Source organism: Lynx rufus, unplaced genomic scaffold (assembly GCF_022079265.1).
Source record: "Lynx rufus isolate CCGP_SWC_20201006 ecotype Redwood Valley unplaced genomic scaffold, mLynRuf1.p SCAF_16, whole genome shotgun sequence".
NCBI lineage: Eukaryota > Metazoa > Chordata > Mammalia > Carnivora > Felidae > Lynx > Lynx rufus.
In genome coordinates, this window is record NW_025814830.1 from 29,135,498 (window position 1) to 29,162,859 (window position 27,362).

Consider the following 27,362-nt stretch of genomic DNA (forward strand, 5'->3'; position numbering starts at 1 on the left):
TTTCATTCACTTATTCACTGATGAAAACCCTACCTGGTCCTAGTGCATACCAGGGAGGAACTGGACTATAGAAAGAAGGAATAACCCTGTCACTGAGAAACTCTCAGTCTGATAGAGGAGGCAGATGGTGTGCTGATCAGGAAACGTATATTAAGCACCTACTGCGTGCTTATTTGTAGCCCGCTGGCGTCTCCCCAGTGCCTTCAAAGTAAACCCAGACTATCCTTATTTCATTCCCCCTCTCTGTTCTGGTCACCCTACACTAGCTGCAGATGTGTACCCAAGGACACCCTGTCCCCCTGGGCCTCATCCCTGGGCCTTTCCCCATCTGTCTGAAACTGGCCAACTCTTACCTGTCCCTCATGGTATCGCCCCTAAAAAGCCTTTCCTAACCCACCCCTCTCACCAAACTTACCACAATTTGTTGAAATGAATTTTCAGGGGGCCAGCAACTTTGGGGACAGAAGACAGCAACCACTGATATTTATCTCTCCAGTGTCGAGACGAGTATCTGGCACATGGTGGGCCCTCAGTAGATGGTGGGGTTTACAGAGATGAGGGGGACAAGGCCATCTCAAAACTGGCAGAGAAATCATGCACAGAACCCCACCTGGGGAGATCATAGAGTGCCCTGCAACAGGTGATACTTGAGCTGAGTCAGGAGGAAAATTCCAGGTCATGAGAATAGCAAAAGTGACAGCACAGATGCACGCAGGACTACAGGGGACACAAGGATCTGAAGAAATTTGCAGTGGAAATTTCCAAATAGAAGGGCTGCAGAGGCAAGTAAGATCTAGAAGATGAGGGCCTTCCCAACTTGCAATAGGGAGATGGAACTTTTTTCCAGAGGGCAATGAGGAGTCATTAATAAGTTTTCGATAGGAGTGGAGCAGATGTCCATACTTGGGTGTCACATAGTGTATCAGGAAGTGACTGCTGTGGAACAAACCGGCCCAAAGCTTAAAACAACAGCCGTGTATTCGGCCGAGGGGTCTGTGGACCACCCAGGAAGGTCCGCGGATCTGGCCGGCCTCAGCTGATCCTGACTGGGAGGCTGGAGGCCGACTGGTCTTGGATAGCCTCTCCTGGGATGCCTCCCCTCTGTGTGCTGCCTCATTCCTGGCAGGCTGGCCTGGGCTCGTTCACACGGCAGTCATGCGGGTTCAAGACAGTGTGCGAACACGTGCAAGACCTCTTGAGGCACAGCATCACTTCTGCCATATTTTATTGTCAAAGCCAGTGAAGAGGCCAACCCAGACTCTTTATGAGTGGAGCTGCAAAATCAGACGGCAAAGGATGTGCATAGCAAGGGAAAACCAGGGTGGCCGTTCAGATGGATCACCCTGGCGCTATAGCACAGAGAAAAAAAGGCAGGGAGGCCAGTTAGGACTTTCATCAGCCCGGATGAGAGGCAAAGGACAGACGCTTTGCAGAGAAGTGCTGTGCGAGCGGAGTTTTCCGAGCACTTCTGAGGTGCCCGGAACTGGATTCGTTCTGTTGGAGGCTGGGGAGACCACCAGGGCCAGGAAACATTTCATCTCAGTTTGAAGTAGGAATAAGACTTGAGGAGCTCCTACCCAAGCTGCCCCTGCGTGGTTAGGACTCTGGAGGCGCCAAGAGACCAATCTGAATGCTGCCCCTGACCTGTCAGCTCAGGCGTAGTCACCGCGGTGGGGACAGAGTTGGGAGTCTCAGCCCCCTTACAGTCCTGGATCCCTCCAGGAAGCAAGTGTGGCTATCTGGACACTTCCCACTAGAGGGCAGCAAAGAACCACCAGTCAAATGGGTGCCTTTGGCCGAATCCGATGAACTGGAGAGGTCAGGACAAGCCCAGAATAGGAGTTTTGAAGTGTCCTGCTTACAAAGGAAGGATTGCTTCGCACTTACCGGCTCCAGCTCTAGAGCCAGCCTGCTAAGGGCTAATTCCAGCTGCGTCACCAGGATGGGCTTCATAGGTGCGAGACCCGTGCATTCACTCAGGACTCTAGGCTCACGGTGGCTTTAAAATTCTGCAGTCGCCATCTTGAAATTCTTAACAATTTTTAAATAGTTATTTTTATTGTTAATAAAATTGCACAGCAAATTATGTACGTGGTCTTGTCTGTCGCTTACTAGTTGAGTTTTCTGGGGCCTTGTGTTAACTTCCATGGGGTTGATAGCAAGCATTCACCTCAAAGGGTGTCTGTGAAGATTATCTGAATTAATATAAAAAGTACTTTATTATGAAGGCACATAATAAATATCCAATAACTTCTAGTTACTGTTATTATAGGATTCAAAGGTATAATCATCGGATACCTGAAGGCTGATGCCCACCTTCACCTTGTAAAGTTCCATCTGACCACCATCTCTCTCTCTCTCTCTCTCTCTATATATATATATATATAATTTATTTATTTATTTATTTTGCAATCTTCAAGAACCTGGGAACTCTCCTTTATTCGCTGGCTTATGCATTCAACCATCCATCCATGCACATATTCAGCACACACACTGTGGAGGGCCCAGGAGACATAGAGACTCCTAAAAAGAGTCCTGCCTTGAAGAACTCATGGACCAGGTCAGTGGTTCTCAACTCTAGCCGCACACCAGCTAAACATAGGGAGTTAAAAAAAAAAAAATCCTGCTGTCCAGGACCCTCCCCCGGACAAAGGAATTAGAATCAGGATGGGGCCTGGGCAATGGCATTTTTTAAAAAGTTGTTCAGGTGATTCTAATGGGCAGCCAGCACAGATATGCTAACGATAAATCCTGAAGTGATCCCGGCTATAGGAGGGGTTCAGACAAGTTGCTGGATGAGATGACCTCAGGGAAGGGCCCGGGAGGATGCTGTGTACATTGGAGAAAAACTGCGGATCTCTGGAAGGGTCAGTAAGGGCCACATGACGGTGCCACAGGGTCACCACGACACCTCCTTTCTCCACCACTGCAGGTACATATGTAGACTGGAGCTCCACATGGACAAGAGAGACATTACATTCTGGCCACCCCACATCCTGTTGCTGAAAGTTGTTGAGGGCCCAGAGACATGGGGCGGATGCACAATTATCCTTGGCAGCTCCTGGGGCCAAGCCATCCCCACCGGAGGCACCTTCCAGACAATCATGCCCATCCTATTCATCTTCTCTCCCTGAGCCCAAGACACAGACACTGACGTGGTCTCCGAGAGAACATTTATTCCCTAAATTGGCCACAATTCCTCTTCCCCGGCCTCTGCCCTCCCCCACCAGACATATTCCCAGCCTCCTCCAATAAGATCCCTCTTTGGCTCATAAACACCTTCATAGACTACCCCAGTCTGGGCTCCCCCAGGGCCCATGGCCAGGCAGGCCACCCATTCACAGCTCAACGTGCTCTTTGTGGGGTGGCTTTTTTGCTGCCCCCTGGGCCAGGAGCTCGGTCCAGAAAGCCACTTCCTTGTCTTTCAGCTTCTGGGCCGGCTGAGTGGTGGCTCCAATCTGCAGATACCCTTCCTTCTGGTCATATGCCGGCCAAGAGGGCAGTCCTTCCCCATTGGGGTTCCTAGGAACAGAATCAAATGAGAATTGCCCAAAGTGACTGTGGGGACCCAACAACACTTTGAGATTTGCAGGACTTCTTGGTTTCATTTCCCCCAGGAGGCTCCTTCACCTCCAGAGGCAGGGAGCTCACCAAATCCTAGGCAGCCTGTCCACTTTTAGAGAACTCTCGCGGCTCCTTGTCAGGGTTACAGGGCTGGGAACTACCTTTGCCAGTAAACACCCCCGCCTGTCCCAACCCTGCTCCATCTCTGTCACCAGCCTCACCCACTCCGAGCAAAATTGGCCCAAAATTTCATCATCGTCTTGCTGAGTCTGACCTCCTCTTCTGAAGCACCTCCTGTGGGGAAGAAGAAAAAAAGCCTTTGCTACTCAAAGTGTGGTTTATGGCCAGCAGCACGGGACAGCTTGTTAGAAACTCAGAATTTGAGCCCTTGCTTCAGACCGACTGTGTCAAAATCTGCATTTCCAGAAGATCTGGGTAATTTGTGTGCACTCTAAGCTTGGGCGTTGCTGATGAGGGACTCGGGGGTGGCTGCAGTCTCCTCAGTGCCTAGACAGCCACGCCTCTCCGCACCTATCAAGGTCTCCAGGGCTACACCCAGAATGTTCATTACAGAGACCCCACCTTGGGATTGCTCCTGTCTGGGCCTTTGCTCACTCTCCTTCACCCACCCACGTTCTCATAAAACCTGAAATATCATTGATGTGCAGTGGCCCTAATGAGTCAGCCAAGCAGGAAATGCCCAGAGGCACTGCTGTGTCGGCCACAAACAGCCTGAGGTGGGTCACACGCAAGTCATCTGTAACTGGTGATAGTGAAGGCATTGGAGATATTTGTGAAAGGTCTTCTTTAAAGTATTATATTATCTAGGTGCCTGGGGAGCTCAGTCGGTTAAGCGTCCAACTGTGGCTCAGGTCATGATCTCTCAGCTTGTCTGTGCTGACAGCTCAGAGCCTGGAGCCTGCTTCGAATTCTGTGTCTCCCTCTCTGTCTGCCCCTCCCTCACTCACTTGCGCTCTCTCTCTCTCTCTGAAAAATAAACATTAAAAAATAATAAAGTATTGTATATATTATTAAATATATTAAGTTGAGAAAGTTAGGAATTTTAGGTGGGTAGATGGTTGGACAGACAGACACACACGTGCACATTAGCCCCGCTTCAAGGTCAACACCAATTCTAACCTTACCCTCACTCACAGTGGGAAGTGAGTGGTGACATTCTAGTGCTTGAGCAGGGCCCTGCATGGTGAGGGCTAGAGCAGGGCTCTCTAGCGCTTGAGCAGGTGACCTGCCATGTGGCTTATTGATACCCAGGCCTGAATTCTTAGAGTATGAACGGGGGCACTTGGATATACCTTCTCCACCAGATGTGTCAGGGTAGGAGAAAGGTTGGAAATTTTCATAGTTCAGCCCTGCTCCGATGTATTTGGCTAAGTAAGGTCAAGAGAGAAGGGGGAACTTGACCCATGGCCACCAAACTGAGGCTTAAACCCATATCTTCTAACTCCAAATTTGTCATCACCGAAGGGCCATCACCTTTTAAAAATGGTGCCCCGAAGACTGAGAACAGCTCATCGCCATGGTCCCCTATCAACGTCTTGGGTTTCATGTCTGATGAGAAGCTTGGATGATACTGGAACTCATACATGTACGTGGGGGCTCCGGCATCTGTAAAGACATGGATTCATGCACAGTTCATTTCCCCAGATGCACACCTGGATGGCACCAAGGGGGCCCTGAACACTCCGGGAATTGGTGGCACACCTGGGTCCTGGGTACACAACAGCAGCAACATTAATAGCTGCCCATCGTGAGAGCCAACTGTGTACTAGACATTGTGTGGCCCTACAGAAAACCCTTGGTTACCAGCACAACACAGAAACAAAGCTTTGGGAAAGCTCTGCGATTTGCTTAAAGATGCACAGTTGGAGGAGGTGATATTGGCGGTGATAAACTGGTGATAAACCGGTGATCAACTGGCTTTACGTCAGATATTTGTTGAATGAGTCAATGAATGAAGATTGAATGAATGAAATGTTGAAATTCTGAGTAAATCCATTCAAAATAGTATCATTATAGGGGCCTTGGGCCAATTACACACAGATCCTGTTGCCTATTGATGGGTTCACACGCAAGAACATCTCCATACACACTGTTTACGCTACTGTATTTCATTGAAAAATGGGCTCGTTTTGATTCCTTTGGAGACTATCTGCAGCCCAACAGGTGCCTTTTATTCTACCCAGTTTGGAGAGTTTCCAGTGTGCTTGTCAGCTAATTCCTAGGGAAGAGGGAAGCAAATCCTAGTTGCTGGCTTGACAGCTCAGATATTTATACAAACATGGGGGAAGGGCATAATCTGTCTCTTGTATCTGGGGAAGCCGAAAACTCAGCATTTTCTGTTGCTCCATCACCTCGTCACCTCATATCTTGCTTCCTGCTGGGCCTGGGGTGGTGACAGAAGAGAGAAAGAGGGCTCTGAGGGAGGACAACGGTGCCTTTCTCTTGCTTTCCCAACCCCCACTCTCAGCACCCCTCTCCAAGCCCCCAGAAGGTGTCGATTTTCCCTCAGATAGCTTTATCCAGAGCTGTCCACTCTGCCTGCCCCTTCAGGGCTAAGCTGGGGGCCACCAGTCTAGGGTGGTACATGGAACTGGCACTTTGCATGGACCCCAATGCCCACGGCAGAATGGCTGATGGGGAAGGGTTGGGTCCCTAGTCTGGCTGGAGGAGAAATGATACAGCTTTTTTCCCCTTTGGGTGCTGTAACAAACTTGGAAAGTGCAGAAAAAAGGCAAATGACCAAAAAGATCACTTATAATCCTAGCACCACTTGAAGACACCTCTGTTAATATTTTAGCATGTATCTTTCTATGCATATACAAATGGGATGATAGTGTATATGTCATTTTGTAATATACTAAAATCATTTCTCCATATCATTAAATATTTGTCCCCAAATGATTTAACGTTATATGCCATACCCACATGAGGAGGTAGAATAATTTATTGGAATGCCTCCCCGACCCCCCAACAGTGCACCCTTGATTTAGCCAGAGGTGCTGTCTGGAAGAAGCAACCCTTCTGTGGTTTTTAAATCCACATGTTAAACAGCTGCTTCAAGGTCAAGCAGAACTCACTGAGGGAGGGGGCCGTAACGTCCCTCCACCACTCGGGAGTTTTAGAAAGGAGCTCTTTGCCACAGAGGGAAGACCTTCTGTGAATGAGAGAACTCCTTTGGGGCAGCCAGCATGCGGCACAAAAGAGAATTCTCTCTCTCTCTCTCTCTCTCTCTCTCTTTTAACTTTCTGCCTAAAACCAAGAGGAGGTATAAAATTCCTACAAGCACAACACATGTTTTCAAAGGAAGGTAGGGCACAGATTAGGATAATAGGACAATAGCAGAAGAAGAATAGGAGAAGCAGAAAGGACAGACTTTGTACTAAGTTTGCCATTAAAGCATGGGGATGGCCCCCCTTTTTTTTTTTTAAAGAAGAGCTTGTGAAATTGGCAGCATTGTCTTTATTTTTTAATCTGAGTTTTGCAAGTGAGAGAATTAAGAAATCCCAGGCATGCACTGGAAGGCAATTTCACACCATGTATCAAGAACTTTAAAATGGTCTGACGGCCCCACTTGGGAACTTCACTTCTAATAACCAATCCTAAGAAAATTATTAGAGACTTGGTTAAAGTCTGACTTTAAAGGCTGAGCATAATATATTTTTCTTGCATCGAAATATAAGCAGCCAGACTAAATATCCAATGGGACAGGGATACTAAAGTAAATTTTGATGCATCATTCCATGAAATAGTGGTTGTTTTTGAACACAAAATAGTGTTCTATGAACAAAAATATGACATACGATATCAAATTAATTTCTAAATTATATGTAAGACATGGAAAGATTATTCAAAGAAGATATATCAAAAATGTATAGCAGGGGAGCCTAGGTGGCTCAGTCAGTTGGGTGTCCAACGTTGGCTCAGGTCACGATCATGACGTCTGCGAGTTCGAGCCCTGTGTCAGGCTCTGTGCTGGTAGCTCAGAGCCTGGAGCCTGCTTCAGATTCTGTGTCTCCCTCTCTCTGCCCCTCCCTGCTCTGCTCTGTCTCTCTCTGTCTCAAAATTAAAATAAATGTTAAAAAAAAATTTAAAAGAGAACGTATAGCAGATGTTTCTAGGTGGAGGAATTTAGAGTAATATCTAATTTCCTTCTTCATGTGTTTCCATATCTTAAAAATTTTCCACACATGTAGGATATTAATTTTATATTCAGAAAACTTTCTGTTTATCAAAAAGAGATCGAGACAAATACAAAATGAAAGAATAACAATGACAAAAATCTGTGTGGTCCTGGCAAGAAGACCCCGAATTCAAAGTCATAGGATACCAGATAAAAAACACAAGTCCAGTATAGCTGGGACCAGCAGACGAAGCAGAAGAAGATGCCACAAGCCAGGCATGTATCCAGAGGCAAGACCAAGGTTATGAAAGAGCAAATTTGACCCCAGGCGGCCCCTGGCTGAAGCGTTTCATCAGGACCCCCGGGAGGAAGAGACAGTAACTGGCTCCTGCACATCACTATACCGAGGGCTTGGGGACAGGGTAGGTCAGCTCTAGCTGCTTTTTTATCGTGCACAGAAAGTCCTGAATTTTAAAACCCCTCCGGCATGGTTAGATAGAGAACCATTTCCTGGCTTGCAGACTAGGTGAAGGAAGGGTCCTGTGAGGACCTCGTAAAGACGCCCAGAAGCGATGCATCCTTTCTAGATGAGCTTATCCAACCCTGGATCCACCTCACAGCCTTGGATCAGTGCAGGAAGGTCCTGTGGTAGAGTCGGCACACATCGGGACGGACAGAAGCCAGCTGTGTGCATGGACACTCTCTAGAACACCTGCCCCCACACCTCCCACTGCTCGTTTCTTTTGTTTTATTTTGGTTTGGTTTTCTTTTGTTTTGTTGTTGTTGTTGTTTTGGGTTTGTTTGTTTTTTGTTTTTTTTTCTTTTTTGCTTTGTTTGTTTTTTGGTCCCAGACAAGCCTCCTGATTATATGCTTGGCTTCAGTCTATCCCCAGCTCTACCAGTTAACCAGTTTGCAGCTAGCTCTGACCTTGGAAACCTGTCAAGGCATATCTTCTAAGACCTGCCCTCTGGCCCCACAGACCACTGTAACTTCAGGGGAGGGGTCCCTGTGGCAGGTGCTGCTGGTGCCTCACCACATATCCAACTTCTGGACGTGCCAGCCTGACTTCCACCTCCGGCGTCCCTTTGGCCAGCAAGAGACCACACTGCCCGTATGTGAGGCAGGTGAGAGCTCCAGGGAATTACCAGCCCCTTGGGAACAGCCTTCAACTCATGGCTCATGAGAGTGAAAGAATAAATACCTCTGCCTCTTGCCACTCACACGGAATAGCCCTGAGACGTGACTGGAGACACGACAGCTCCAGGTGTCCAGGGAAGTCTGATTGGTTTCCTTCTCCTTTCGGGGCCATGTCTCCATTCTTCTGCTGGTGTTTTCTGGGGTCACCTCCCAAATAAGCTACTTGCATTCAGATTCTTTTCTCAGAGTTGGCTTCTGGCAGAACCAAAGTTACACAGTGTTCCACCCCCGGCCATATGGAATTGGCCTTGGAGGCTTGACCATTGGTGGTTTCCACATATCTGTCTATGCTGAGAAGTGAGTAGGACCGACAGTGAAGCTGGTGGGTTCAGCGTTCCTCTCCTGCCCAACCTGTGGGACTCACCTCTGTGGTAACGGGCCACAGTCACAGATGGGACACCAAATATCACATCTCCAAGTGCTTCCAAGAACAGGTCTTTCTTTTTGACAGGGTCATCTGTCCCTTCTAAATACTTCTCAGCGGCCAGTGGAATCAATTCCTCAGGGATGCCCTGAAATGGAGCACAAGTAAAAGTGGCCCTGGCCCCCACCCCAGTGAATGACATAGAGAATGGCTTGCATTAGTGATAAATCTCTCCAGCACTACCCTGCGTGGTGAGGTGGGAAAAGCAGAAAAGTGGGGGCAGAACCCTCCAGCCCCAGTCTGCATTCTGCCATTGAATTGTTCAGCTATTTGAGGCAAGCCTCTGCCCCTCCTTGGGTCTCAGCCAGTTCCCATGGTTCCCCAGACTCTTACAATAAGCGGGTAAGACTTCCACAGGAGTGACATGGCTGTCTTCTGGTCCAGCTTGCCTTCAGAGAGTGGGTAACCCATCAGCTGTTAAAACAAGTGACACAAGTGTGAATCATCAAGAATTAGCACGAAGAACCACACTTACCAACCAACCAAAGGTCACTTTGTCATGACTTGACAGACATGGGTTCTTGATGAGTTGGGTAAAATCATGAGACAAACAAGCTTATTATATCCAAGCAGGTGCAAAAGGATAAAGTAAATGTGAAGAGAAGCTGTCCCAGGGCCTTGCACTGTGTGTGTGTGTGTGTGTGTGTGTGTGTGTGTGTGTGTATCAATCATAGGCAAGAATCCCCACCCTGGACATGGAGACACACAGGAGAGATTTATGCCTGGCTAGTGTTGAAGTAGAGGGCTCTGAGACAAAGAACACCGACCTCACAAATACCCCCACTGTCTCAGATGACCAAGGAAGCATCAAATCCTGCCATTATGGCTTTGGTCCATCAGTGACCTCTGAAATTTCTGTGCTCCATCCAAACTTCTGCACTGTAGAACTTGACCAAACTCTAGCTTCACTGCCAGAGCTTAAGATCTTGTCCCTAAGATTATCCCAGTTCCCCTTAACGAGCTCCCGGACACCAGGGGAATGTATTATTTATTCTGGCCCAAACCTGGTGATAGGTTGATAGGTCCCTGAACCCCCTTTAGAGCAGCTACTTTAGAAAGCTTGCAATTACAATTCTTTCTCTGCCCTTTGAGATGTAAATCTACCACCCAAAACTGTTTCTTCCAGGACCTTAGGGCCACCTTTTGAAATGCAGACATTCAGCCCCTAAGTCTCCTTTCTCCCTCTCAGTCCCTGTGACTCTGGTGGGCACCCTGCTGCAGCCTGCACACCACTGCCTCTGGACAAAGAGACAGAAATTTGTTTCTGGAAAAACAGCACTTAACAAATCGAGGTGGCCTAGTCCCGTGGACAGACTCCCCCGCCCTCCGTGCCCCTGTCACACCCCCACAGCGTCTTTCCTTGGCACATTCAGGCCTTTAACCAGGCTCCAGCCTTTTGTTGCAGGGACCTGAGTTCAGCTCACACTGGTCTCTCCTCCCTGCTGCGGGGGTAGAACTAAATAAGACTGTCCTCACCGCTTTACCTGGCATTGGCTGTGTTTATTTCTGACAGAGGGAGAGCACTTCTGACTTTTCGAACTTTCACCCCAGAGGGAGAAAGCTCCTCTGACTCCCCCAGTTAGATGACCAAGAAAGAGCAGGTGCAGGATTTATGGAGGGGCAGGGAGAGCACCAGCCCAGGTGGACGGGCCGCAGGGGCTCAGGCCTCACTCCTTAACTGGGAGTCCGTCCCTCTCCCAGTCTCGGTCTGCCCATCTGCCCAGTGATTATCCTTACAGACTCTCCCGGCACCCACGTTGTGGGATTCTTAGATTGGAAGACAGAGTGCTTGGGGAGAGGGGTCCCCAGGTGGCAGTGGGGCCATCCTGGAGAAGTTTCCCCACGGAAATGTCAATGCCCCCCTCATGGAAAGCGTCATGAAGGGGACAGCTGCCCTGGATTCAGAGGGGGGCCTCGAGAAGGAGGAGCCTCTGTGAGCAGAGATGGGAGGGGTGATGTGATGGGTGGGGGAGGGGAGCCTAAGGGGACCCCACATTCTCACCTTTGGAAGAAGCCAACCAAACTCATGCTTGTTGATTCCGATGATATAGGGAACAAAGTTGAATTTCTTTTCTGCCAGAATCTCTTCAGGCATCTTTGGTAACAGTACTCCGTCCACCACGATGGGCAGGAAGGGATGGCTCTGGGAAGGAGGGCATCATGGTGTCTGGGCTTCTGCTGTCAAGGCCACACGCATATCCCCCTCTCCACCTGTCAGAGCAGGGGGCCAGCACCCCACACCTGCACGGCCACAGGCGGTGGCCACAGAACCCAGGCTCTTCCAAACAGGGCCAAGTGCATGTGAGGCAGAGGCAGAACTAGCAGTGGGAAGTCTGAGGGGGGCAAAACTCACTCAAACTGAAATACATGTATACATATCTCTACATATTTCCATACATTTATGTACATATAAGCATACATTAAATTTATTAAATATAAATATATTAAATATATAAATATAAATATGCAAATATATTTTAGTATTAAAATCTATAAACATATACATTTTATATAACTTTATATAAATACATAAAATATATACGTATATATATATATATATATACACACACACACATATATATATACCGCACGTATATGTAAAAATTTATATCTCTCAATTTGCAGTTTACATTTGCCTATGTGGGTCTCTAGAGTCAATTCTGTTATCCGTGGCCGTTCGGTTCTCTAAAGGCACCGTGGGCTCTGAACTGGCAAATGCGGGGCCACTGCTCATGGGGAAATACGACGTCAGATTCCTGCAACTATCTGGTCACATTTTCATCAACTCCGTTTTCCGTGTACTTAAAGACACCTTGATGGAATATGCATTGTTTACAAATAACTAATTATATGTAGTATTTATTTATAATAAAACACCAGCTGAGGCCTCACCATCTTCCTGGGCCCTCGGGAACATGCCTGGAACTTCCTCGCCTTCAGCCTCACGGCAGGGTTGTTATGCTTTCGTATCCGTGGTCATCTCACAAAACCACGAATGTGCCCGATTTCCCACAGCTGTCATCACACACTAGATGGTATTTTAGTGCTTTCCCAAGCCGCCTCACAGACAGATCGGCAAGTTGCCCCTTCCTGTTCCTGGATGGGCTGCCTTATTGATCCCTTGCGGCTGAACTCACAGCCCACAGCACAGTCAGCCGCCCTGGAAGTAGCTGATCTAACTAACACACGAAGGCGCATCACAGCCTAGAACAAGCCCTCCCTCGGGAGCATGGGACAGTGCCTGAGGGGCCACTTGCCACAGTGAAACCATCAACAGAAAGCACAAAAATGCGGAAAACGTGGCACTGAGTAGACAGTGGAAAGGACATGTGTTAAGAGTATGAGACATGAGACAGAAGCCAGAGGCTTTGCTGCATCTCGAACGGGAGCCTACACATGGTCTCTCAGCCTTCTCGCCACTCCATGTCCATGAATGACAGTAAAAAGTGTCAGGAGTATCAGGGCGCCTGGGTGGCTCCCTTGGTTAAGCGTCCAACTTTGGCTCGGGTCATGATCTCACAGTTCGTGGGTTCAAGCCCTACATCAGGCTCTGTGCTGACAGCTCAGAGCCTGGAGCCTGCTTCAGATTCTGTGTCTCCCTCTCTCTCTGCCCCTCCCCTGTCCATGCTCTGTCTCTCTCTCAAAAATAAATAAACGTTAAAAAAAGCAGTGTCAGGAGTATCAGTTTTGGGGTCACACATTAATTTTACAGAGTAGATGAATTCACAAACACAGAATTCACAATTAATAAGAATCAATTGTACTTATCGGTCTATATTTAATTAAACACAAGCTGCTATTGATAAACAGTTCGCTTCGAGGAGGTAGTGAGCCCCCCATCACTCAAGGTGCCTAAACAGAGACCCGATTCCTTCTTAGAGAGAAAAAGCATGAATAAAATCATCAGGGATGGGCTCGCATTGTATTGAAAAAAATGTCTCCATTTGAGGTTTTACCTTTGATGAAGATCAGTTACATGGGCACAGATTCAGCAGCACCTGACCCCCATGTCACCATCCGGGGAACCGGCTCTGGGCGTGGTTATAACGCATATTTGGCCACAGTCGTTATTAAGAATGTGGGTTTTGGAGCCAGATTATCTGGACTTGAATCCTGGCTCTGCCACCTACTGGCTGGTAGCTTGGGAAAGTTATTTCATCTGTTTGTGCTTTAGTTGTGTCATCTGTGAGACAGGTTGGAATAGGGATTAAGTGACTGAACCGGTGCAGAATGCTCGGCACAGTACCTGGTCCCAGAGGCAGCTCGATACACGTTAGAGATCACTCCTAAAACTCGCTGGCAGTGCTCCGGAGCCCTCGCCAGCTCCATGAGCCGTATTTCCAGCTCCACGTGCCATGTGCCTGATCCCCCCCACCGGATGGCAGGCGGCGTTGGACAGACCCCTGTGGCTCCAGGAAACTGCACCTGCCCTGCAAGGGCCAATGAAGAGATGACGGGCCATTTCTGGCAGCCACAGAAGGGGCTCAGCGGGACCGGCGCCCAAAGCCTAATCCAGAATGGGCACGGCCCGTCTGGGCCCGTCTGGGGATGTTGCGGCATACTTTTTGCACAATGCCTGGCACACAGCAGGCACATGGACGTGTCCTGAAGGGATAACTCCATGGGGGCGAGGGCGTTTGTCTTGTAAGAAGGGTCAGCCTTTTAAGAAGGAAGTGACATGCCCTGACCTGTGTTTACAAGGGTCAGTCTGCGGCACCGGGGGACGAGGGTGGGGGGAAGTAAACGTGGAAGATAATCAAAGTCCAGGAGAGGGACAGAGGGGCCATGATCTGACCGAGGTGACGTCCCACGGAGGCTGACAAGTGACACCAAGAACAACATGATCGCTTCCCAGTGGCTGCCCTGTGTGGGCCTCGGGCATTCCCAGGCTCGGGTCAAAATCCCAGGGGCATGCTTCACCACCCTCTTTCTCTTCTGCCCCATATCCTGTCCATTAGCAAATCCCACCAGCCACGACTTCAAAAATACCCAGATGCCACCCCACTGTCTCACCACCCCCTCTGCTACGGGCCCAGCCCAGGCTGCCATGACCTCTGGCCTTGACTACTGCAGCTCAGCGGCCTCCCAGATGGTCTCCCGGGGCTGCCTACCCTTCCCTACCTTCAATTTCAATGCAGCAATCAAAGAGCCCTTTTGTAAAACCCAAGGTCAACTCACTCCTCTGTTCAAATTGCTCCCAACACTTCCTCATCTCACTTGAAATCAAAATCCAATTCCTTTAAAGGGACTGTCCCCACCTCCCTTTCCTTTCTAGCTTCAAGCCTGTTCTCTCCTCTGACCCCCTCCACACCAGCCACACAGGCCTCCTGCCTCAGGACCTTTGCAGCTGCTGTTCTCTCTGCCTAGGATACTCTTCCTCCAGTTTACCTGACAGCTGCCTTCCTCTCTGCCTCCAGAACTTGGCCCAGATGTCACCTTCTTCTTGAGACTACCCTAACTCTGCTATGCAGATTCAAACCACAGCAAACTCTATACCCATTTCTCACTTTCTTTCCCCCCATAACAAGGACCTTTTTCTGTTACTGTACTCTTCCTTCACTCCAAGGGCATTGTATCTGCTTTGCCTGTTTTGTTGCTGTTTCCCCAGCTCCTAAATCAGGTCCTTTCACACATTAAGTGCTACTTAAATCTTTGCTGAATGAATGAATGAATCTCCCTGAATGCTCACAACACCTTTGAAGGCAGGTGCTGCTGTCCATCCCCAAGAGAGAGCAGAGAGCACAGGACTGTAAATGTTGCAGAGATAATGTCTCAGAACCTGTCAACGTGCTGGAAAGTAGGAGGGGAGGAGGAAGGAGATGGGGAGGCTGCTATGGGGTTCTGGTGTGGCTGGGAGGAAGTTGGTATATCCTCAGGACTGAGATTCTCAGCCCCTTCCGGACGCCCCCTCCAACAGTGTAGCTTGGACAGCTCATCAACCCAGCAGCCTCCTGGGAAAGGCGTGAGCTCCTCAGTAAAGGCTCCTTAAGAAACACTTCATCCAGCTAGCTCCACGACCCCATGGTGGAAGTTTCTAGTCCCAGCCCTCTCCTGAGGGGAATTTCTGGGAGCAGGAAATGTAAACAAGAAGTGGGCAGTAGGCTGGGGCCAAGGGACACAGAGTTGGTAACTGGGAGCTCTGGATTGGGAATCAGGGAAACCTGTTCCAGTCCCATGACTAGTCCACCTGGCTGCATTATCCAGGCAGGTCACTGCCCCTCTCTGAGCCTCGGCAACGTAAACACAAGGAGTTACCAAGAGCCCACAAGGCAGGGTTCATTCATTCCTATTTGACTAGAGCTTAAAGGTGTCAAGAAACCTGTAATCAAGAAACCAAAAGTCCTTACCTCTCTGGGGTCTCCATATAAATCAATAGTGAAAAATTTCTGTGAAGACAAAGGCAGAGGGTGTGGGTGAGAAGGCTTCCAGGGACAAAAGCCATGAGAGGTGAGCCAAAGGTGTCAGGTTCTCCCTCCTGGTGCCACCCTGGCTGGACTGAGAGGAAGTGGGCAGGACACTGGCTCCCCTGGGCAGGGGCACAGGTGTAGGTGTGGGATGGGGGAGGGAGGCACTGGAGAAAACGTCTGTTGTTTGTGCCTGCCCTGCCCTCCATCCATTTCCCCTACTTGTTTCCCCAGGCAACACGACCCCAGTATTCTTTTGGGGGACCTCCCTCTTCCCCACTCTCACTCCATAAATCCAGGCATCTGTATGTGACCTGGGGTGCCCCATCTCCCTGACCATAGAGATTAGTTCGGGTATGGGCACAGGCCCATGTTACTCCAATAGACTTTACCCCCCAAACTGTTGCTGGAATTATTGTGAAAGTTTCTAAATGGATAGGAATGTAAGTCTAGATGCTGTTGCTATCTTTAACCTCCCCAGGGAACAAACTTGCCTGAGAGAAAAAAAAAAAAAAAGCTGAAAGATAGAGCAGGTATATTCTTAATAATATCATATGTGCATCTGGATCCAGCCATGCCTGAAGCCACGTATTCCTCAACTGTGGTTTAGTTTTCAGTTAGTTTCATGAAGATTTTGTTACAACACATTTCTTTTTCCACTCAAGGCATTTTGAGAGGAGTCTCCTCGTGTATAAGAAAGTCCTGACTTAAGCAAACTCCCTGAAATTCACCCCAACCCTGGCTCCTTTTTGCTGTGTATTTGCTACACTGTAGCTAACAGGTCTCACTAGAATGTAGCAAGTGACCAGTAAGGTATTCTTTATTAGGGCTGTAGCCCTACCAGTCAGTGAGTTGTATGTCTGTGTATCTGTGTGTGTGTGTGGGGGGGGAGTGTGTGGGTGTGTTTTGGGGAGACACTCTATATCAACTCAGAAACATAACATGGGCTGTTAATTTCTCTGGGTTTTCTCAAAATCGCCAAGTCTCTCCTTATAAACTGAGTCTTCTTAAGTCAATGGAGAATTGCTGAAATAAACCTACCTCTTTCCAGGAATCGGAAATAATTGTGTTTTTATTCTTTGAATGCACTGATCACCTTATTTGAGACTGAGAAACCAAGATCCAAGCCCCAAGGCTTTGGACGTTGGAGTTAAGCCAGGAAATAAAACAAGAGTCCAGGGCCAGAGGCCTAGCCCTGGAGGGTCCGGGAATATCCTTAGAGGCTGAGGGTTCAGCTGAGAGTCCAGGGGCTTAGGATACACCTTAGCTCACATTCATACCCTTCTCCCACAGAGGGAATAGTTCCCATTGGGCTTACATGCTGTATTTTCTGCGCGTCCTTGTGATGACACTGTCATAGCCATCCATCAGTCCTCAAATGTCCCTCCTCTGTGAAGCATCCCTACTGACTATTATGAATGTTTCCTCTCTGTATACTCCCATCGCCCTTAACCCATGAAGCATATGAGTGTGTTTCTCCTTGGACAGATCCTCATAAGCAAGGACTGTATCTGATTAATGTCTGCATCACCCACCCAATTACCCTTCTCCATACACCTAGGATGGATGGAGGGAGGGACGGATGGATGGACAGATAGACAGATGGATGGATGTAGATGATGGGTGGAGTTGGTCAATACAATGGCGTAAGGGTGAATCAGACGGATTGGTAGATAGATCAACAATAACTAGGTGAGGGATGGATCACTGATTTTGGATGATAAGTGGATGGTAAGTGAAGATACACGGTGGTTGGATAATGTAGAGATGACTGAAATGAACGAAAGTTAGGGATGGACTGATATTAAACTGATAAAAGAACATTGATGAATTGGACAGACTGGTGGATGAGTAGACAAATAAGATGATGAATGAATTGATGGATGGATGGTTGTTCTAGAATCACAATGGAGGCAGAGTCTCAGAAAAGCCAGAAAATTGGGCCACTACTGGGATATAATTGAGGTAGTTTCTAAATTAAGCAAGATAAATTGTGACAACCTTCCTTAAAATCTTTGTTCTTAATATCCCATCCTCAAAATTCAGAACAGTAGGGAATATGTAATGCTTCATTTCTTAAAAATACATTTGGAAACAAGAATGGGAAAGTAGTAAGTTTTGATAGAGGTGAGAGATTATGATACAATTTGTTCATTATGCTGTTTTTCAACTTTGCAAATGTTTGAGATATTTCATCATAAAAAAGAAAAAAAAGAGGGGCACCTGGGTGGCTCAGCCGGGTGAGCATCTGACTCTAGATTTTGGCTCAGGTTATGATCCCAGGGTCATGGGATCAAGCCCAAGTTGGGCTCGGCATGAGCATGGGGCCTGCTTAAGATTCTCTGTCTCTGCCTCTGCCCCTCTCCCCAGCTTGCATGCTCCCTCTCTCTCTCTGTCTCTCAAATTAAATAAAGAAAAAAAAAAAAAGAAAGAAATTCCCATTCAGATCCAGAGGCTGACACTGTTCCCCAGGGGAGAGACACTGTCCCAGGCAGGTTTCTAGGTCAAGGGGACTGCTGAAATAATGAAGCCTGGGTGGGGTGCTCGCGTGGCCACGAGAATGGATACACCTACCATCTTCCGCGATATCTCCAGGAGCTCCTCTTCTGTCTTCTGGCGCAGGCAGCGAACAGTGACAGCCGAGGTGGTGGTTTTACACCCAGCAAAGAAAGCAATTTGCTGCAGAGATCACAAGGAACAGCAGAATTCAAGAGCCATGTCCCTTCCCTCCATCAATAAAGAGCTGTTCTACCCCGACCTTCATTTTTAAAGACAGTGGTGGGGGAGCAGAGAATACTTGAGACCAGCAGGTGGGGGTCCTGGGTCCCGTCGTGCCAATTAGACAAGCTTTGTCCTTATTCCCCTGTCTCTGTTAAAATGGGTGTAAAGATCTCCAAGCTGAGCGTCTAGAGGGAGGGAGCACAGGGCGGGGGATCGGGGCGGCCGTGGGGTGGGGGGGGCTGTAAGAGCATGGAATCCAGAACCACACTGCCTGGTTTCAGATGTCTTTTCAGGAAGCCTTACACCCTACACACTAGCTTAGGTGCTTCTTTTGGATTACGTTATGACATCAGACACCTCTGTTTTATTGCTCTTATCAGCTGAGACTTTATAATCTGTGTGATTATGGAATCATTAATCTGCCTCCTCCATTACAATGCAAAATTCACGAGGCTGTTAGATGTCTGGCTATCCCCAAATTATGTGATGAATGAATGAACGAGTGAATGAATGAATTCTCCAGGAACCCACCCCAGCCATGAGGCACTTAAGGAGGAGACATCCTGCTAGTGGGTTCACCAGAACTGAGACCCTGAGAGACGAGACGTGGGGACAGTCCGCTGCCCACTGTGTGGCCTGGCAGCCCGCCTTGGCACACTTTGGGAAGAGTGCTCAGTGGACAGAGCACCATGCTGGCGGTCCAGAGCCATGTGCTCGAATCCCAGCTCTGCCCCGATCCCTCGTGGTCCCTGGCAAGCTGCTTCCACCGTCCGCCCCAGTTTGCTCAGTGGTAAAACTGGGAGGCTGGCTGCCACGTCTCCTCGCCCTTCCAGTTTCATGACTCTGGATGCCCTGGCAGGAAAGTCCCCTGAAGACTCCAGGGGAGCGGAGCAGAGGGTGTCAGGTGACCCAGTGTGACCCACCTGAGCTGCATCCTTCATGTCTTTCTTGACCAGGGCAGTAGTGAGGGCCACGCCACTCTCGGAGATGGCCCGGTGGAAGAGGTTCTTGGCCAGTGGAGATAACACCTGGCAGGAGAGTGGACAGAAAGAGAGTTTCTGCTTGTGTGGAGGGCTTTTCAAGAGCTATCCCATCCACAGCTCTACTCTGGCCCATTCCCTTGAAGACCCTGGCACTCAGTAGACACAGCAGGTCCTTGCCTGGCCTGGCCTGGTCCCAGGCCGATCCTGGGACTGGTTTCTCCAAGAGAACCTTAGCTGGAGAGAGCCAGCAGCACAGAAAGAGGGGAGAAGAGGAAGTGTTACGATCGCACTGATCATAACAATCAGAACTATCTAAACACAGTGTGGCAACTCCTGGCCACACTTTAAAGACACAGTTCCGATTCCCCATTTCCATTACTCAGGATTTATCCTAAGAAAAGTGATCATAACGTTTATAATATAATTGGGAATAACCTAAGCTTCCAAAATCATGCAGTTGAGAGAATAAACCATTTTCCGTTCTTACCGTGGAATACTATACCATGGAATACCATGGAATCTACAACAAAATGATATTAGTGGAAGAGTGTTTAATGTTCAGGGAAATGTTTCCATTATAAGATATGCTAAGGAAGAGTTTTGTTTAAAAAATCTTAGGTAGATAAATGATAGATAGATCAATCAGAGATAGATGATAGATAGATAAATAGATAGATAGATAGATGAGAGAGAGAGAGAGAGAGAGACAGAGACAGAGACAGAGAGAGAGACAGGGTAAGCGAATCATGGAGGAAAAAACTAGAAAAGTGTCAAAATGTCCATGGTGAGCTTCCCTGGGTAATGGGGCTATGGATGACTTTTTTTTCTTTGGGTTTGTCTGTACTTTTCCTATTTCTCCATACGATATAAAAACATTTCCTTCTGAGTGTTCCACAAGGAAACCAATACATACATTCAAAATACAGTAATGGTGCTCACCCTCAACGGTGAAGGGGCTGGAGGGTGTTCTATGGCTCCTAGCACTTTGTCAGCTGGTTTCCATCCCTGCTTCTCTCAGCGGCTCCCCAGCCTCATTCCCCACACCTGGTCCCCAGGGGCCCCAGGAGCCCACACGGCTCCCCCATCCCTTCCCGATCCCACTCCCACCACCCTCCCCTGGTCACACACTCCCCCCATCCTGGCTCCACCTCTGCCCTGCTCTGAGCGCTCACATCCCCCGACAGGCAGACCTGGCTTCAGGCCGAACAGTGACGCTGTCCAACTCTTATTCATAATCCATGCTCACCCCTACCTTCCAGGAGAAATGCAGTGAATCCTAATGTTAAGATGAGTAGGAAGGAGAGAGAGAGCTGGAGCTCAGCCACGTTAGAAGAGGAGGAATGTCGCCGCTGTGGCTGGGGCTGGAGACTCTCGAGGACCCAGGACACTAGCCTGGGCTCTGAGCCTCCCGGGGGCCAAGGAGAGTTTGACCATTAGCCCTCCCCACCATCTAATGCCATGCAGAGTAGGGGCAGCCCTAGATCCAGATCTCGTAGGGAAAGGTGCCAACAGGGCAAAAGTCTCCAAGGAGTCTCATCAGTAGCCGTACCAAGGCCAGGAACACTTACAAGAATAGAGACGCTGATACCTCCTGCTGACTCTCCGAAGATAGTGACAGAACCCGGGTTCCCTCCAAAGTTGGCAATGTTCTCCTGGACCCAGCGAAGTGCGGCCACCTGGTCCAACTGACCCCAGTTTCCCCGGCTGTGTTCGTCCCCTGTGCTGTTAAGAACAGGGTGGAGGCGGGAGCACAGACTTCATGGCAGGGCTCTCAGGACCATAAATGGGGCTGGGGGCCCTAGGTGAGTCTTCTAGTAAAAGACTGGGCTTCCACAACCCTGACACAAGGGTCATCTCCCATCTTCATTTCTGTAGCCTTGTTCTGTTGTAGGGCTCTATAGTCATTCAACTGGGATCTATTTACTGAGTGTCTACTTTATGCAAAACACTGTTCTAAGAGCTAGGAGCACATCTGACAACAAAGCAGGCAAAATCTCTGATATACAGAGCTCACACTACAGATCACACACAAACAGATAAATACAGAATATGATGTCAGATAATAAAAGTATTCTCAGGAAAAATAAAACAGGGTGAGGGAAAAGGCAGGAGTGGAGCAGCTGGGTCCTATCTCAGATCACATGACCAAGAAAGGCCTCTTTGAGGTGGTGGCGTTTGAGTAGAGACTTGAATGGATGAGCGCGTGAGCCTTGCACATATCCAAAGAAGGGAATGCCAGGCTGAAAAAACAGCCAGTGCAAAGGCCCTGGGGTCCAGTGGACAAAAGTAGGAGTGTCGGACATGCAGCTAGAGGGCTCTGTGGGCCTTGGTAAGACCTTTGATGTCATTGTTAGCAATGTGGGAATCCATTTCAGGGCAACAACGAGGTTCCATTTATGTCTTCAATGATCGCCCTGGCTACTGTCTGGATTAGACGTAAGCATCCAAGAAGCAGGGTTATAAAAGTAGGTGGTTATTACAATCATCTAAGAGAGAGACACAGAGGGCTGGTTAGGGGCCATAAGGGTGGAGGCGAGAAGTGGTTGGATCCTGAATATATTCTGAAGGTGGAACCAAGAGGATTTGCTGACCCGACTGGATGTGAGGAGTAAGAAGAAGACAAGTCAAGGGTGCCCGCTAGTCTTCTATCTGGAGCAGGTGGAAGGAGGGGCTTCCAGTAGCCAACAGGAGGCACTGTCAGGAGAGTAGGAAAGTGCGGAGCAAGGAGCGGTGGGGGTCAAGGGTTAAGTTTGTCCCCGTGGAGTGTGGGGCCCTTCAGACGTCCAGTGGAGATGGCAGCAGGTGCAGGTACTAGTTAATGCCTTACACATCTGGATTTCCAAGGAGAGGCAGGGGCTGAAACAGGGAGCTTTGAATGCGGCCCCTGAGGTCAACCAGGGGGCCAGTGGAGACGGAGAGAGAGATACACATGGAGGTCAGAAGGTCTCATGTGAAGAGCCATGTGTGGATGCTGCCGAGGTTGGCCCAAGAGCTGTTGGGTCACTCGTGACCTCGGCCAGAACGCAGTGGTGTGTTTGGGGAGGAACCCTGACCGGGGTGGGGTGGGCAGAGGGCGGACTGGGAGGGGCAGCAGCAGCAGAAATAGCTAATATAGCGGTTTGACTGTAACGGGGAGCAGAGAGACGGGCCACGGCTGAGAGAGGAGAGGAGTCTCAATGATGGCGATTCATCCCGAGGCAGCACTCACCTGGGGTAGCCCTCCTCCAGCCCTGGGGGTCTTTCTTGGGAGCAGCCCACCCCCGGCCCACCCTTCAGCCATCTCAGGGTCAGAGGGACTGTGTAACACAGAGGTAACTGTGTCCTGCAGGGAAACTGGTCCCTGCCCCATGGAGACTCAATCGGGAAGACACCTGCCTTCACTCATTTGGGCCAAATTCCAAAAAAGGAAACAGGAGGAGTGGGTCTGACATTCCTCCCTGGGGGGCTGTCCACTGGAGTCAGATGCACCGACAACCTTCAGCTCCAGACACCCGTTCCTTTTCCTTCACCCACAAGGATGCACTGAGTTCCTGCCCGGACCACGTTCCTTCCTTCCTTTCTCACGTGGTAGCCTCTAAGTGCCCCGCCGCATGCTGTCTCGATAGATGTGTGCAATGTGCTGGGACAGCACAAGTGAGAAAGAGAAGAGTATTTCAGAGGGTGTAACATTTGGGTTGGGCCTTGCAGGATGAATAGAAGTTCATCAGGTACCGGCGCCTGGGTGGCTCAGTCGGTTGAGGTGTCCAACTTCGGGTCAGGTCATGATCTCACGGTTCATGAGTTCGAGCCCCACGTCAGGCTCTGCTGTCAGCACAGAGCCTGCTTCAGATCCTCTGTCCCCCTCTTTCTGCCTCTCCCCCCAAAAATAAACAAACATTGAAAAAAAAAAAAAAGGAAGAAGTCCATCAGGTAGAACGGGCATTCTAGGTAGAGAGGATACACCTACAAAAAGCTCGGAAGCAAGTGGACCCGTGTGGCTGGGGAAGGAGAAGATAGGTAGAGCCCAAATATGAAGGGACTTGGATGCTTCACTAGGGAACCTGGCCAAGATCCCCTCGAGGGCTGACATGATCAGAGCTGAATCCTTGCATCCTTGCTTTGGGGGTCAATGTATCTTACCTGAAGTATCCCCAGATGCCCAGGCGGTACTGAATGGTCACCACCACCACATTTTCATGGGCAGAGAGGACCAGTCCACTATAGGTTGATGCTCCGCCCACCATCAGACCCCCTCCGTGGATCCACACCATCACCTGGACAGGAGGGAAGCAACCGTCCTGGTTAGAGGAAGCAAAGCCAGGAAGGGCCTCAACAGGTTATCTGGTTTGGTCGCCTACCTCTTGACCGTGACCCAAGGGGGCCGATCCCTGAAGTCCACTAGTCCCCAGCAAAGTGGGAGCAGGCAGGTGCTCCTTTCTTCTGTGCTCCCAACCGGGGCCTGGGCCACCACCCTACTCGGTACACCCTGGCTGTCCCTTCCTGGGTCCCCAGCTCCAGTGTCACCAGGCTCCTCACGCTGAGAACTTCATCATGGGAGCAGCCGAGGTTGAGAGTACCACGTTCTCCCCAACACCCAACACTCCCATTGTCCTCATGCTCGGACTGTTCCCACAGCCCTGCACGCCCTGCCTGCCGCAGCCCTGTATTTCAGCCTCATCTTACTTACCTCGTGTGCGGTGAATTAAACGGCTCTGGCACATGAATGACTGTCTCGAGAAGCACACGTGCCCCCAGTGGGATTTCTTTCAACTACACCTTCCTTCTGCCTCCTCTGCAACCCCAAATCCCACCCATCTTCCAAAGCCCAGCCTAAAAGCCACCTCCTCCAGTAAGTCGTCATTCATTTGACCGATATGATGTGAGAACCTACTATGTGCCAGGGACCACGATAAGCCTTGCGGATGAGGGTAGACATGGCACTTCATAATGCTCGGCTCTGGCATGTAGGCGCTCACACAGCCAGGGAGTAAGAGTGCTTGAAAAATAATACTGTAATAGTTTTATTAATAAAAAAAATTGGGGGTGGGCACCTGGGTGGCTCAGTCAGTCAAGCATCCAACTTCGGCTCAGGTCATGATCTCAGTTGGTGAGATGGAGGCTCGCATTGGGCTCTGCACTGGCAGCACGGAGTCTGCTTGGGATTCTCTCTCTCCCTCTCTCTCTCTCTGCCCCTCCCCCACTGTCTCTCTCTCTCTCTCTCTCTCCCCCTCTCTCTCTCTCTGCCCCTCCCCCACTGTCTCTCTCTCTCTCTCTCTCTCTCTCTCTTTCTTAAAATAAATAATAAGCTTAAAAATTTTTTAATGATTATTTATTTTTGAGAGAGAGAGACAGACAGAGCATGAGTGGGGGAGGGTCAGAGAGAGAGGGAGACACGGAATCCGAAGCAGGCTCCAGGCTCTGAGCTGTCAGCACGGAGCCCGACGTGGGGTTCGAGCCCACGGACTGGGAGATCGTGGCCTGAGCCAAAGTCGGACACTTAACCGACCAAGCCACCCAGGTGTCCCCAAAAATAATAAACTTGAAAAAAAAAGAATTTGTAACACTAAGTGCCAAGTACCATTCCATGAAGTAGGGACTAATGCTGTCCCGTTAACAGACAAGAAAACTGAGGCATTTAACCCGCCTGAAGTCACACAACTAATAAGCAGCAGAAGCAGGACTTGACCCACCCAGTCTGGCTCTGGAGTCCATCCGTTGAGCCACCCAGCACAGTGTGGCCCCCAGCCTGGTGCAGTGGGCTGGCCGTTAGGACAGGAGTAAGATCTTCCCTTCAACTCTAACTAATGCTTCAGGAGTACTTGCCTTGCACACTCACCAGCCACTGAGACAAAGCTTGACATGCGTCATCGAATATGTGACTAACGCTATTCTAAGGAAACAGAGCCAGGTCTCTCTGCTAGTAAAAGGCAGAACCAAGGCTTAAGACCAGACCCTGTAGTCCTGTGTCCGTAAGTAGGGGTCCTCCCTCTGTTCCTCCCACACCTCTGATCCCTGCCCGCCTCTGCCGAGAGGGACTGAGTTTGCAGTCATCTGCGTGAAAGCTGAGGCAAGGGCTGGTCAGTAGTGATTCACTGAAGAAGCTGGTCAGCGTTTGAGCATCGCAGATGGAGTCATCCTCCACAGTAATGGCTGTCTGGTGATGGCTTTTTGGTCCCTCCTTTGTCCTAACCCCCAGGTGTAGCTATGCATGGGAGGGCACGTAACCGAAGAATGGATGAATGAATGAGTGAGTGAAACGTTGTCCCATCTCACTGAGCTGAGCATATACAGTGCTAGTTTCTGCTCACAAGTCCACAGGTGCCCTCCCCCCACTCCAGGGCATCATGCCAGGTGTGCTTCTGGGAGATGGCTGGGTGCTAACATCCCCACGCCTCTCCACCCCAGGGAATACCTCCTTTTCCAGGAGACCTTCCTCCAAGCTTCAGCGTGAGTTTGGAAGCTGCCCCACCTCTAGGCCTCTTTTATTGTGGAAATGCTGACTCATGGGGTCATAGGTCGGTGCCAAAGACAATTAAGGAAGGAGATTAGCTACAATAAAATCCCAGAAATTTGGCCAGAGGTAAAAGAAAGAGCTTCATGGGTTGCCCCAGGCTCTTCCCCTAACATCTCTCAGGGGACCCTGGAAGTTGACAGAGGAGCATCTTAAGTGCTGAGGAAAGGCCACCCACAGGCTCACTTTCTCAGTCTGTGCCAGGGAGCACTGGTTTGAGACTCAGAAGGCCTATGCTCTCATCCCGCCAATCCCGCAGCGTGACCTCCCCTCCCCCATTCTGGACCTCAGTTTCTCTACTTGTAAAGGAAGGATTGGACTGGCGGCTTAACTCTAAGAGTAATCATTCTTGTCCTCCTATCAGCAAGAAACAATTTGGCAAAAATCACAATGTGCATGACAGAGGCACAGCAAACTCGCCCAAAGGCCCCGTGTCTGTCACTAGGGGAGACTGAGGTGTGGAGAGCTTGTGTTTCTTGGGGTCATGGGGTCTGACCGTGGGAGGTAAGGGAAGCAGGGGGTCCCTGAAACAGCCCCCACCCAAGCTGCCTTCTCGCTCTTCTGGTCTACACCAGAAGACCCGCAGTGCTGGAAGCTTCTGCTTACCGGCAGCCTGTTCTTCTTCCTCAAGTCAGCAGGAGTGTAAATATTTAGGTACAGGCAGTCTTCGGAAAACTTGAGAGAAATGTTTTCCTTCCTGTTGGTAAAGAGGTCTGACAGCTCCTGCCCTCCCACTGCATCCTGGGAGCACCTAGGGAGGGGACAAGAAAGAGGAGCTTGTGAGGTTCACTCGGAGCTGAGCAAATGCCTTCTGCGGTCAGGCCAGGCCTTGGGCTGGTGGGTTTAGGCTGGTAAGTAAAGCTGTTCTTACGAGGCTGGAGACATTGGAATGGTTCGGAGACTCTCTCAGGAGAGGCGGTGAGGGAGAGTCTGGGTAGGGGGCCTGAGGCTCACTAAGGTCTCCCGGGACCATGTACGGTGAGAAGCACCTCTCCCCTTCCTGGAGGCTTTGAGGGGCCCTGGGTCAAGGAAAGGAGGCTGCCAGTATGCTGACTGCCTGGGAGAGGACTGTTTCAATGCCAGAGGAAACAGCCCCAGAAGCATCCCAGCTCTCCGTGTTCCAGGTAAACGTGTCCTCCACCAGGTGAGCATGTCCTAGTTCATGGTAGACTTCCATAATCCCTGCAAAGTCACTCACATGGCAGGCGTTTAAGGACCACAACAGGTCAGGGGTGAAATGTGTGTGGGGCCATATCAGGAGAACTGTACTCTGGTCCTGCCTCCCTCACTAATTTTCGGGGAGACCCAGGGTGAATCCCTTGCCTGCTTTGGCTTGAATCTGCCAGGTCTCTGTGAGGGAAGGGATTTCTATAAGGGCCTTGCAGGGGCGCCTGGGGGGGTTCAGTCGGTTAAGCTTGTCTGACACTTGATTTCAGA

At 49.6% G+C, this 27,362-nt stretch overlaps 1 protein-coding gene across 2 annotated transcripts in view; it reads right to left on the reverse strand.

Annotated features, from left to right (window-relative positions):
* Window positions 1–3,156: 3,156 nt before the first annotated feature.
* Window positions 3,157–27,362, reverse strand: part of CES1 (carboxylesterase 1) — a 30,563-nt gene continuing 6,357 nt past the window's right edge. The window contains exons 3-14 of one of the 2 annotated variants that reach the window (XM_047079212.1): window positions 26,532–26,676; window positions 23,555–23,688; window positions 21,004–21,157; window positions 19,376–19,480; window positions 18,306–18,410; window positions 15,675–15,713; window positions 11,330–11,470; window positions 9,661–9,741; window positions 9,268–9,415; window positions 5,059–5,190; window positions 3,786–3,858; window positions 3,157–3,522 (exon numbers count right to left, since the gene is read on the reverse strand). In XM_047079212.1, coding sequence (XP_046935168.1) covers window positions 3,339–3,522; window positions 3,786–3,858; window positions 5,059–5,190; window positions 9,268–9,415; window positions 9,661–9,741; window positions 11,330–11,470; window positions 15,675–15,713; window positions 18,306–18,410; window positions 19,376–19,480; window positions 21,004–21,157; window positions 23,555–23,688; window positions 26,532–26,676 — 1,441 coding nt within the window. In that variant the 3' untranslated portion in view covers window positions 3,157–3,338. The remainder of the gene's footprint in view (window positions 3,523–3,785; window positions 3,859–5,058; window positions 5,191–9,267; window positions 9,416–9,660; window positions 9,742–11,329; window positions 11,471–15,674; window positions 15,714–18,305; window positions 18,411–19,375; window positions 19,481–21,003; window positions 21,158–23,554; window positions 23,689–26,531; window positions 26,677–27,362) is intronic. The other variant, XM_047079213.1, reaches the window with a different exon arrangement.